Below are 10828 nucleotides of genomic sequence, written 5' to 3'. Positions count from 1 at the left end.
GGAGCTTGCTGAAAGCCACAGAGCGGGTCCCCCTTGGGGCCCAGCATAGCTCTGGGAACAGGAGAGGACGCACCCTGGCTAATTGAAAGCCTTTTATAAAGCTTAAAGCACCGAGCGAAAGCCCGGGCTTCTCACAAAGTCTCTCCGAGAGAAACAGGCAGCCTGGTACAGAGGTCTCTCCTCCCTCCCCACTGGCCCTCGCCAGATGGGAAAAAAGCCACCACGTAACCTTTATTGCACACGGCGCTGGGTCTTTTTTCATAGAAAAAGGTATTAACACATAAGCATCTGCAAATTGAAGCAACTCCTGGTTTTCTTGGAACAGTAAAATCGCATGCAGTGTCTCTGAGTTGGGATTTTGGTCTTTGTCAAAACCACCTAGATTGGAGGGGGGGTGAGGAGGAGGGGAAAAATTGCTGAGTCTTTGTGCCTCTGTCTCAAAATAGGGTGAGAGAAATATATAGATATATAGCTCGTCGATGTGTTCCTCTCTCTCTATATATGTATATATATCTCCACGCAGATTTTGGGGGGTGGGGGATTTGACTCGTACTGTCAAATTCTTTGTGCCCTGGCTTCATGGAGAAGAAGAAAATAGTTTCATTTGTACAAAAGAGTTCTATGTACAAGCGTTCATGACTTGGGGGGGTTTTGTCTGTCAGTTTAATATAAATAATGCAGGAAAACAGCCGAGTTGGTGTGTGAGGGCCGAGGAGCAGCGAGGTCCCGGCGTAGGCAGCTCTTCCCGCCGTGCCCTACACCAGGGTGTAGGATTTGGAGTAGGCCCCGGCCCCCTGCTTCTGAGACCTCCCTACCCCCGATGTGCTCATCTCGAGAAGTGAGTCCCTGGAGCCCCCCATTTTGGTGTGTGGGCCCCCGGCCCGCGGAGGCTCGGAGCTGGGGGCCGGAGGGGCAGCGCTGGGGGCGGCGGGGGGCTCGGCAGGGGTGGGGCCGGGGGCTGGGGGGGCCGTGCCGGCTGGGGGGGCTGGCATGGCCAGAGTCCTCTGAGGTAAGGTGGCCGTGGAGGTGGCAGCGGGGGCCCCTGGGTGCGGGAGGCCCAAGGGCTTGCTGGCAGGGTCCAGGGTCAGGTGGCGAGCCTGGGTGTGGTAGGTTCGAGCCAGGTTTCGGATGGAGGCCTCGCGGGGTGGGACCACAGGGCAGGGCTCACGTCCATCTGCTTTTCGAAAGAAGGCCTCCGACTTGGCATACAGGGGCAGGTTGCAGTAGTCACCTGGAATCGCAGAGGCAGAGGATGTTGCAGGCAGAGGCCCCCGGGAACCAGCCTGTTCACCCCCCCGCCCCACCCCAAGCCCAGTCTTCTCCCTGATCTGGCATAGGAGCCCCTCTACTGCCTGGCAATAGAGTGGAGGAAGGATCAGGTACTTGACCTCTCTGAGCCTCAGTTTCCTTATCTGTGAAATGGGGATGGTCATATTTGCCTACAGGATTATTGTGAGGAGTGAATGAGATGAAGTATGTGAAGTGCTTTAATACAGTAGCTGGCACATATTATAGTTGCTCAATAAATTGATACTTATTGTCCAGTGATCACTACAGGCTGGTCAGCTTCAGGGGGTACAGAGCCCACCACTGCTGAGGACGAGGACTTTCTAACAGTTCCGGCTGTCAGAAAGTTTTCCTTTACCCCGACGAGGAAAGGAGCATCACTCCCTGTCACTGCCTTAGTTTCTTAAACTGCCTCCGTATGGCAGCTTCCAGGACCTCCACATCGTGACCCCTTTGCTCTGTGAGCACCTGCCTGTCACCTGCCAGCTGTGCCCGGCACTTTACATTATCTCATTTCATCCTCCCAACAGCCCCCAGGATTGGTTAGTACCTGTCTGCATTTTGCAAGTGAGGAAACTGAAGTTCAGAGAGATTAAATACTTTGCCCAAATCCACGCAGTGAGAAGAAGCACCATTCAGCACCACTGGGCTTTGAACTCGATATTACTCCAGGCTCTTCTCTAGGTGGCCTGGAGCCCCCACCCCTGCCTGTTAGCATGGCCAGTGCCAAGCAGACCAGGCTCTACACTGTTTGATGGCCTGTGCTTTGCACTCTGTGACCCCCGTGTCTGCTGAGGGACTTCCTCGTAATCCTAGACCTGCCCTGCCATCCTCCAAGGGCATATGCTGTGGCCAGGCCCCTGGGTCCGGTGGTGCCCAGGTAGGCCAGGTCACTGCCCACCATGACATAGGACCACTGTGGTTTGAGCTGCCAGGTTTGCTCCTTTGGGTCTGGATTAAGTTCAACCAACACTGAGACCAGAGGCCATTGGCAAATGACCCCATAAGCAGTCTCTTCCCATCCTGGCACAGCTTCAGATTAAGAGAATGATCAGAACTTAATGAGACTCTACTATGTGTCACACATCTATCTCATTGCTAATGCCCAATATGACAAAGCAAACAAGATGCTATCATTGGCATTTTGCAAATGAGAAAGTTAAGGTTAGAGAGGTTAGCTGACTTGCCCAAGGCCACAGACATATTAAGGGGGAGAGCCATGATGCCGGCCCCACTACCCTGCACCGCCAAGGAGCCAAGCTGGGCTGGCAGGAGTCAGATGCTGGTGGGACTAGATCTAGCCAGGGCTCATGGGGTTGGGGGCAGGGGACACAGCCGAGGAGGTGGTCTGAGCACTCACTCTTGTTGGCCCGGTGAGGGATGGGCACAGCCACATTTTTGCCGCGGTCGGCATCCTGGGGCTTGGGTGGGGAGGCAGTAAAGCGGCAGATGCCGGGCTCTGAGGGTGTGCTCATGGACGTCATGCTGTCAGCATTCTCGTTGGTGCCTGTGGTCATCTGGTCAGAGGAGCTGTCAGAGATGAAGCACTCAGTGATCTCGAACTTGGCGTGCTGCAGCTGCTCCTCCAGCTTGGCGTGCTCATAGGCCCGGGCCAGCTCCTCGTAGGTGGAAGAGGCACTCTCAGTGGACACCATGCTGTTCCGGCCTTTGTCTGGGCAGAGAGAAGGCGTGGGGTTCAGGAAAGGGAGGAGTTATGGGGAGAAGGGTGTAGCTGAGACCAGACGGGGCAGGTCCCCTGCCCCTAACCCCAGCAGCCATCTGAAATCCTGGCCGGGGGGAGGACCAGGCTGAGAAGATCCTGTGAGGGCGGCAGTGATGGCAGAAGTGGGATCTTTGGTTAACAAAGGGCAGAAAATCTTCTTTCTTGAAAATAAGCAACCACCCCCTGGAACAGTCAGTCTTTTTTCCCCAGCAAATATCTTTTGTACCATTGTCTCTGACAATTTTTGGGGAGAGCAAAATGAAATCTTTGACCAAGCAGAGCTCAGAGAGGTCAAGTGCTTTTGTCCCAGCCACACAGTGAGTCAGGGACCAGCTAGAAAGGAAACCGACTTGTGCGTTGGACCCCGTGAGCTGGCAGGTAGGAGTCGGGAAGAATGGAAGGTGGGGATAAGTGCTGGGGACCTGGAGGAGGGTGGGCAGGTCGCAGGCAGGGGCCTAGGCGCACCTGTGTCCTGGGATAGACTGGCACTGTAGCTGTCACTCTCGGTGACCGTGACACCATGTTGAGAGCCCACAGTGCGCCAGTCAGAGGTGAGGGTACGGGCGGGTGTGGAGGCCTGGCACTTGGTCAGGGTCCACTGGCTTGAGTACCGGTTCCGTGTGCTGTGGGCTGACTTCACATTCTTCCTGGACACTGGATCTGCACAGAGGGAGCAAGAAATAACACCCTCCCATTGAGGACACTCGGGCCGGGGGCGGCTGGCATTGACCAGAAAGGGCAGTGGGGACCAAGGGAGGGGGCAGAAGCAGCCTCAGAAGCTCCCGTGGGAGTGCTGACCAAGCTGCCTTTCCTGACCTCGTGGCTGCCCCAGAGGAGAAGAGCAACAGAGTGGAGGGGTGAGGGCAGGGGACGGCACCCTGGCTCTCCCCACTCACCCCATCTCTTCTTTCCACCGGGGGAAGAATGTGATATCCTCTCCTGCTGCCTCCTGACTGTCCACTCATTCCCTATAGTCCTTGATGTGTCCTGTCCTTATGTCCAGAGTCACAGTACTAGAGATAGAAGGCCCTTGGAGAACAAGAATTCCCAACCCTCTCAAAATTTCTAAGGTAAGGAAACTGAGGCCCAGAGGGATAAGGTTAGCAATATGCCCAAGGTCACTGCTAGTAAGTCTGCAATCGAGATCTCCAGACTCTAACTCCAGTGCTCTTTCCATTCTATTCCATTCTGCTCTTGCTTCTTCCCCACCCACCTCCTTTTTTTTTTTTAGCACCTCTGCCCCATGCTGTGCCCAAGACACCCTGTGTGAGAAGGCTGTCCCCCTGGGAATAATGCATACTGGTTCCTGGGCGGATGTCAGACATGTCGATGAGGGGTCCTGTGCTCTGGATGAGAGCCGGGTGGTGCAAGGAGACACCAGTGCAGAAACTCTGCGGATTGACAGCTTGGCTGAACTCAGCATCTGTCACGGGGATGGTGGCCTTGTCATCTCCTAGGGGAAGAAAGACAATCACCAGGGGTCCTTTCCAGATTTCTCTTTGTTTTTATCCAATGGTGAGTCACAGAAAGGCCTGTAATTCTCCCCACTGGGCAAAGGAGGAAACTTATCCCTGGAGAGAAGCTGCAGTGAGTTCCAAGGTTGTTGGTTTGTTGATGGGGCTAGAGCCCTGGGCACTGCCATGGGGCCTGGTGGTTGTCCTCCATGGGTTGTGGCCTGAGGAAGCACACCCAGAGCAGGACAGAGAGCTTGTGGCACCTGTCACTCACCTAGCTGTTTGATGCCCTCTTTGTCCTCGATGAGGAGCTGGACCCTGGGGATGTCGATGTGTAGCCGTGGGCCCTGGGGTGGCCCTTTCACAGGGGTGTCAAAGCTTCTATTGTTCTTGCTGTGGGGAGAAGGACATGAGGTGGGTGGCTCAGCAGCCATAAGGGACTGGGGGGGAGGGATGTGCAGGACAGTGGGATCTTAGTAGCCTGGCTCCTACCATGGGAGTACAGAGGGAAGTCCTGTGTCCCCTGCAGGGGAGAAGGGGAAGGGGAGAAGAGAGGAAGCAGCTCAATGATACCCACCTTATCAACATTTCTGCCAAACTCTTTGCATCTGTAAAACAACAGAGAGGGGGCCTGGGTGAGAATGGAGTTTGAGCAGGATGACAATTAGAAAAGGCCTGGTGAATAAGAGGGGAGAATTCCCTAAAATGGGGCAAGGGCTGGTCTCCTAAGAAGCAGAGGAGAAATGTAAGGACCTACAAAACTGCCCAAAACATGATAAGGTTTCACTGCTCCCAATTCAGGATCTGGCTCAGGTCTGTTTTTCTTTCCTCAGATTTTTATCTAATAGGGAGATTCTTCCCAAAGCATAGTAAGTGGTCCATCTACTTCATTAATTGACTGTAATTAAACAAGACCCCATACAGCAGGCTGGAAATGGGCATCAGTGGAGGGTCTATCCTCAGTTACCTGCTGGAAGAAGAGAGTGGAAGGTGAAGTAGAGGTGGTCAATGGGAAGCCCCAGATGACTACATTTTCTTATCAACCAAGAGGCTTCACTTCTCCTCTGGGGTATCTATCCCCGCAAAATCCATGGGTGGATTTAGAGGTCTCTGCTTTGTCTCAGAGGAATCTTGAACTCCTCTGATCAGGACTCTCAGGTTAGGAATTTGGAAGAGAGGAGAATCAAAGGGCCTAGTTAATCCATCAGACCCTTGATAGCTGATAATGATTTGTCAGAGTGAATCTTGATAGCTGCATGTATGCATCCAACCATCCAACCATCCACCCATCCAACTATCCACCATTCATCTACCTACCCATCCACTCATGCTTCCATCATCCACCCATTCAACCATTTATCCAACCATCCATTGATCTAACCATCCACCCATGCATCCATTTATCCATCCAACCATTCACTCATCATCCACTTGTTCAACTATTACCCCATCTATCCAACCATCTAATTATCCCTCCTATCATCTAATCATCCATCCAGCCTTCTACCCATCCATCCAACCATTCTTCCATTTATATATCCAATCTTCCATCTGACCATCCATACCACCATCCAACCACCCATCTGTCCAATCATTCATTTAGTTATTCATTCATTCATTCATTCATTCTAGCTATTCTTTCATCCAACTATCCACCCATTTTGTCATACATCTATCCATCAAAATATCCATCCATCTCAGCATCCACTCAATCACCCACCCATGTAGTTAACTGTTCATACAATCACCCATTATCTATCCATTCAACAATCCATCCATCCATCCATCCATCCATTCACTTATCCATCCATCCATCCTTTCAACCATCTATCCATCCAACCACCTATTCATCCAACCTTTCATTCAGCCACCCATCCAATCATCCTTCCATCTATACATCCTCCTGTCCAACCATCTATTCAACTTCCAACTCCAACCACCCATTCAGTTATCCTTTCATTTATCCATCCTTCCACCCTCATCTATTCAATCATCCATCCATCTAATCATCAACCATCCAACCATCCATTAAACCATCCATTCATCCATCCACCCAATTCCTGAACATCCTAGGGAGCATTAATCATTCCCTCTTCTGTGCTGTTATTGTCCACTGGCTTCTCACATTAGACCATGAGCTTTATACAGTCGTGACCCATCCCTTCTTCATTCATCTCTATATCCCTAATGTCTGGCAGTATCTATGATGTAACAGACCCAATAAATGTTTTCCAAATAAGGGAACGAACACTTATGCAGCAACTAATAGGTGCCAGACACTATTAGTCCCTGGGAAAATTCAGGTAAATCAGACCCATTCATGCCAGACTGTGGTGTCAGGTATTGAAAAAGGGGATGATATTCAAAATATTTAACAGTGACTTGCATGGAAATTGCCCAGTCAGGACTGAGCATGGTCCTAGAAACTCCCTGTGAATCTACTCCTTAGTGGCTGGATCCTAGGAAAGTTGCAGGGATCCCATGGCAGAAAATGGAGCATCCAGGGTAGGAGGGAGCAACATCTATTTACCAGCCAACATGGAAATGTTTCAATATTTTATCAATCAATACGGCTTTACCAGTGTGTGCTTCTAAATGTCAGCCCTGAGGGGGGCAGGCACAAGGTGCTGGGGGGCACAGAGGAGGATGTGGTGAACAGCTAAAAGGAGGTTTCAGAAGGTCTGAGTGGCAGCCCTTCCTTCATGGGGAAACGGGCCCACTCCTTCATCCAGGTGGTGCTGTGAGCCGTGGAGGGTGGCTGGTGTCTGAGTGGGCACCCCTCCTGGAAGGCCCCCAGGAAACTCTCCCACCTCGGAGCCGCTTCAGCCGCTTCTCTTTCCTCTTCTTGCGGACGATGAAGAGCAGCGCCACCCCCAGCGTGGCCAGGATGACGGGGCAGCCGATGGTGAACAGCTTCTTCACGTCATCCCCCTCGCCCTGAGCAGACTTGATGGGGGGGATGGTGCCTGTGTTGGGCAGAGGAGGGAATCCGATGTCCCTTACGAGCCAGGCGCTAGGCGGAGTCCCACGGGTGAGCTAGCCCTCTGAGCTCACTGCTGTCTTGGTGTCTGGCCTCCACCTGCTGGCCCAGGGCCCTGGCCCTCCCCGCTGCTCCCAAATCTGCTCCCATCAGGACAGCCATGAGCAGCTGCGTCGTTTTTACTTTGCCTTCCACTAATGACTTCCTGGTACTGTTTTAGAATTAGCCTGAAGTCTCCCAAAGTTAGTCTCCTGCCTGCTGGCCTTTAGTGTTCACTGCTAGAGAGTGGATTGATGGGGTTAAATTCCCACTTCCAGCTGCGGGGTGGTGGCAAAAGGACAGCACAGCAGGGAGAAGTCAGGGTAGGACCCTGGGTTCTCTTCCCTAGATGGGGACAAAACCCACTAAATACCCTGTATCATCTCACTGCTCCCTCTTCCCCCGGGTGACATCTGTGAGGCTTGGGCGCCATCAGGGAGGTGTGACAGGCTCCCCTGCTGACACAACCCCCTCCAGCTCTGACCCTTGCCTGTTTTAAAGTTTTGCTTGAGTCACCTCCTTCATGGAGCCTTCCTTGTGTGAGCCCATCCCATTCTGACACTGCCTTCACTCTGTTTCCTAAACACACAGGGGACTTGTGACAATGGGACCCTCTGAACTCAGCCTTCTATGTTCCTGCAACGTCTCTGTGAGCATGCATGTGTGGGTGCATGTGTGGGTGCAAGTGTGTGAGGTACCCCTATGTGGCAGACACTGGTTACATGACCCCCATGTGTCCCTGTGCTTGTCTGCATTTTCCAGACTTCCTTGTAGTTAGATTGGACCCCACGGCTAGTTCTGGACGGCAGTGTGACCGGAAGTGATGCGTGCCACCTGCTGGCCAAGGCAGTTACAAACTGGGGTGCCTCTTCTATTTCTCTCTTTGGCGACCCTGGAGGCTCTGTGTATAAGATGGCACAGCTACAAGATGGTGGCCGGCCACACTTCACAGGACTTTAGCAAGAAACAAATCTGTACTGGGTTAAGCCACCAAGTTTCCAGTGTTTGCCACTGCAGCTTAGTCGCTCCCGTCCTGGCTGATGTTCCACATTAGCAGAGAGCTCCCAAAGGGCAGGACTTCACCTGCAGCTCTGCTTCCCTCCCCATCGCCCTGAAACTCTGTCTTTGGTGTTACTGACCTGCCTACCTGCCCGTGTGTCTGTCCGTCCTTACTGGCTGCTGGTACACCTGCCTGCTCCTTCACCTGTCGGCCAGCCTTTCCCCTGCCTGCATTCCGGCCTGTTTTTCTATTTGTCTGTCCCTTTACGTGCCTGCCACTCTGCTAGCTTCCCGGGCACCACCCCGCTCCAGCCTCCATGCCGCCTCTCCCACCCTTGCCGACTCACTGCCGTCGTAGTCCAGGGTGGCGAACTGGGCGGTCTCGTTGCCGCAGCCGGCGCTGTTGCAAGCCCTCATGCGCAGCTCGTACCAGGTGGCCTCTCGCAGCTCGGTCAGAAACACCTCCCCGGAGCTGTTGGCCCGGAGGCCCTGCCAGGCCCAGGTCCCCTTGGGCCGGTACTCCAGGACGATGGCTGTGATGGGGCAGCCCCCGTTGTTCCAGCCCTGCAGGTTAAGCCGAGCATGCGTGGAGTTGATGTGGGTGAAGAGGTGTTGGTCTTTGCTGAAGGAGGGCTCTGGGGGCCGGAGGGAGAGAGACAGATTAGAGACTGAGGGGGAGGGAGGATTTCCTTGGGGCAGCTGGGACCGCAGTGGCCCTGGGGTATAAGTGGTGGCACAGATAGGAGTGGGGATGCCCCAGGGAGGAGAGGGAGGAAGAGGGGGAGAGGGAGGAGAGAGGAAGGCCTGGAGAGAGGCCTCAGCAGAGGAGGAAGAGTCGGGGGTAGAGAAGGCAGATGAGTGCCACATTCTGCCTCCCTGGCTAGGAAGTGGGACCCAGTTTCTTCTAAGGGCTTTATCAGGATGCTCTGGTGATGGGAAGGCTAAGTCTCGTCTCCTCCCTCAGTTTCCCTGTGTCCCTGGGCCCCTCCTCCCCCCCTTCCCCAGCCATCTTCCACCCATGCCCTGGTTCCCCTAAGCCCCCCACCCCAACCTGACACTCTACCCCCGTCCCGTGTCACTCGAGCCTCACCCCGCCCGTGGGTCTTGGCCTCGATGATCTCGCTGATGCGCCCAGAGCCCACGCTGTTCTTGGCCGCCAGCTTCACCTTGTACCACGTGCCACACTTGAGGCTGTCCAGCTTGAAGGACCGCTCGCTGGAGCTGATGAACACGTCCTTCCACTCCTCGCTGTTGTCCACTGAGTACTGCAGCACGAAGCCTGCCCGGGAGGGGTGCCTGGCTCAGTGGGGCAGGGCAGGGCAGCAGGAGCCCAGCCTGGGCTCCTGACAGGCCTCACCTGGGCTGGGCTCCAGGCAGGGGCAGGTCATCGAAGGTGCGTTATTGCAAATTAGATGCAAAACTGGAAGGCCCCTGGGTCTAGCCCCTGGGCGAGTTTCTCTCTTTGGCTCCAGTGTTGGGGTTTAGGGCCAAGGTGGGGAGGGGAGCAGAAGAGCAGAGCTGTGAGGCTCACAGGGATCCTGTATAGACCCTGGCTGCTCCTCGTGTGATCCCTGAGCAGCAGTTAGAAATGTGCACTCTCAGCCCCCGCCCCAGACCTGCTGGGACAGAGTCTGCACTTGTACAAGACGCCCTGGTGCTTCACATGCACTTTCAAGGTGGGGAAGCCCTGGCTGAGCACATTTGTCTCCTTTGACAGACAGGGGAACCGAGGCCCAGAGAGGAAAACAGACTGCTCCAGGCCGGCGCAGCTCACAAGTGTCGGGGTGGGGTTGGGGGTTGTGCTAAAGCCCAGATGCGGCCAGTGCACGTCCCATGGCATTTGAGTAGTTTCCTTGTGGCTGAATCGCACCCCCCAGCCATTTCCTGGGTGTTACAGGGACAAATGGTGGGAGTGGGTGAAGCCCTTTCCCTGCCCCAGGGTCCAGAACTCCTCCCACATCTTCCCCTCTTCCTCCAGACCCCTCCTCACCTCGGATGGAGCTGCCCCCGTTGTCACCTGGAATCCAGGTCAGAGTGATGGATGAGGCTGAGGTTTTGGAGACAGTGAGGCGGGGCTGGTCGGGGGGCACTGTGAGGGGAAAGCCACCAGCCATCAGCGCAAAGGGTGAACCCGACCATGGGGGCGTCGGGGCCGATGGCAGCGAGGTACTGGCTCTTCCAGGCTCCCACTGCTGTTCCCCACCCTCCCACCTCCCGTCCGCCTGCTCCTCTGCCCCACCAAGGATCTGTCTCCCCAGAGGGAGACCAATAACCATCCAGTAACCCTCAATCTCACGCGATGGAATTCCTACCCCTTCTCCATCCCTGTCCCCACGGAGCCTGCCG

At 54.5% G+C, this 10828-nt stretch overlaps 1 protein-coding gene across 1 annotated transcript in view; it reads right to left on the bottom strand.

The window, feature by feature from the left end:
• Nucleotides 1-222: 222 nt before the first annotated feature.
• The window catches only part of DSCAML1 (DS cell adhesion molecule like 1), a 326542-nt gene continuing 315936 nt past the window's right edge, over nt 223-10828 (bottom strand). Inside the window, exons 24-33 of the mRNA XM_045556390.1 lie at nt 10473-10571; nt 9573-9761; nt 8830-9117; nt 7275-7430; nt 5042-5072; nt 4739-4857; nt 4311-4463; nt 3476-3670; nt 2648-2959; nt 223-1231 (exon numbers count right to left, since the gene is read on the bottom strand). Of these exons, the coding sequence (XP_045412346.1) occupies nt 756-1231; nt 2648-2959; nt 3476-3670; nt 4311-4463; nt 4739-4857; nt 5042-5072; nt 7275-7430; nt 8830-9117; nt 9573-9761; nt 10473-10571 (2018 nt within the window). The 3' untranslated portion in view covers nt 223-755. The remainder of the gene's footprint in view (nt 1232-2647; nt 2960-3475; nt 3671-4310; nt 4464-4738; nt 4858-5041; nt 5073-7274; nt 7431-8829; nt 9118-9572; nt 9762-10472; nt 10572-10828) is intronic.

This window comes from Lemur catta, chromosome 7 (genome assembly GCF_020740605.2).
Source record: "Lemur catta isolate mLemCat1 chromosome 7, mLemCat1.pri, whole genome shotgun sequence".
In the NCBI taxonomy this organism is placed as follows: domain Eukaryota; kingdom Metazoa; phylum Chordata; class Mammalia; order Primates; family Lemuridae; genus Lemur; species Lemur catta.
The sequence above is the reverse complement of the archived record's forward strand: the minus strand, read 5'-3'. Positions and strand labels throughout refer to the sequence as shown.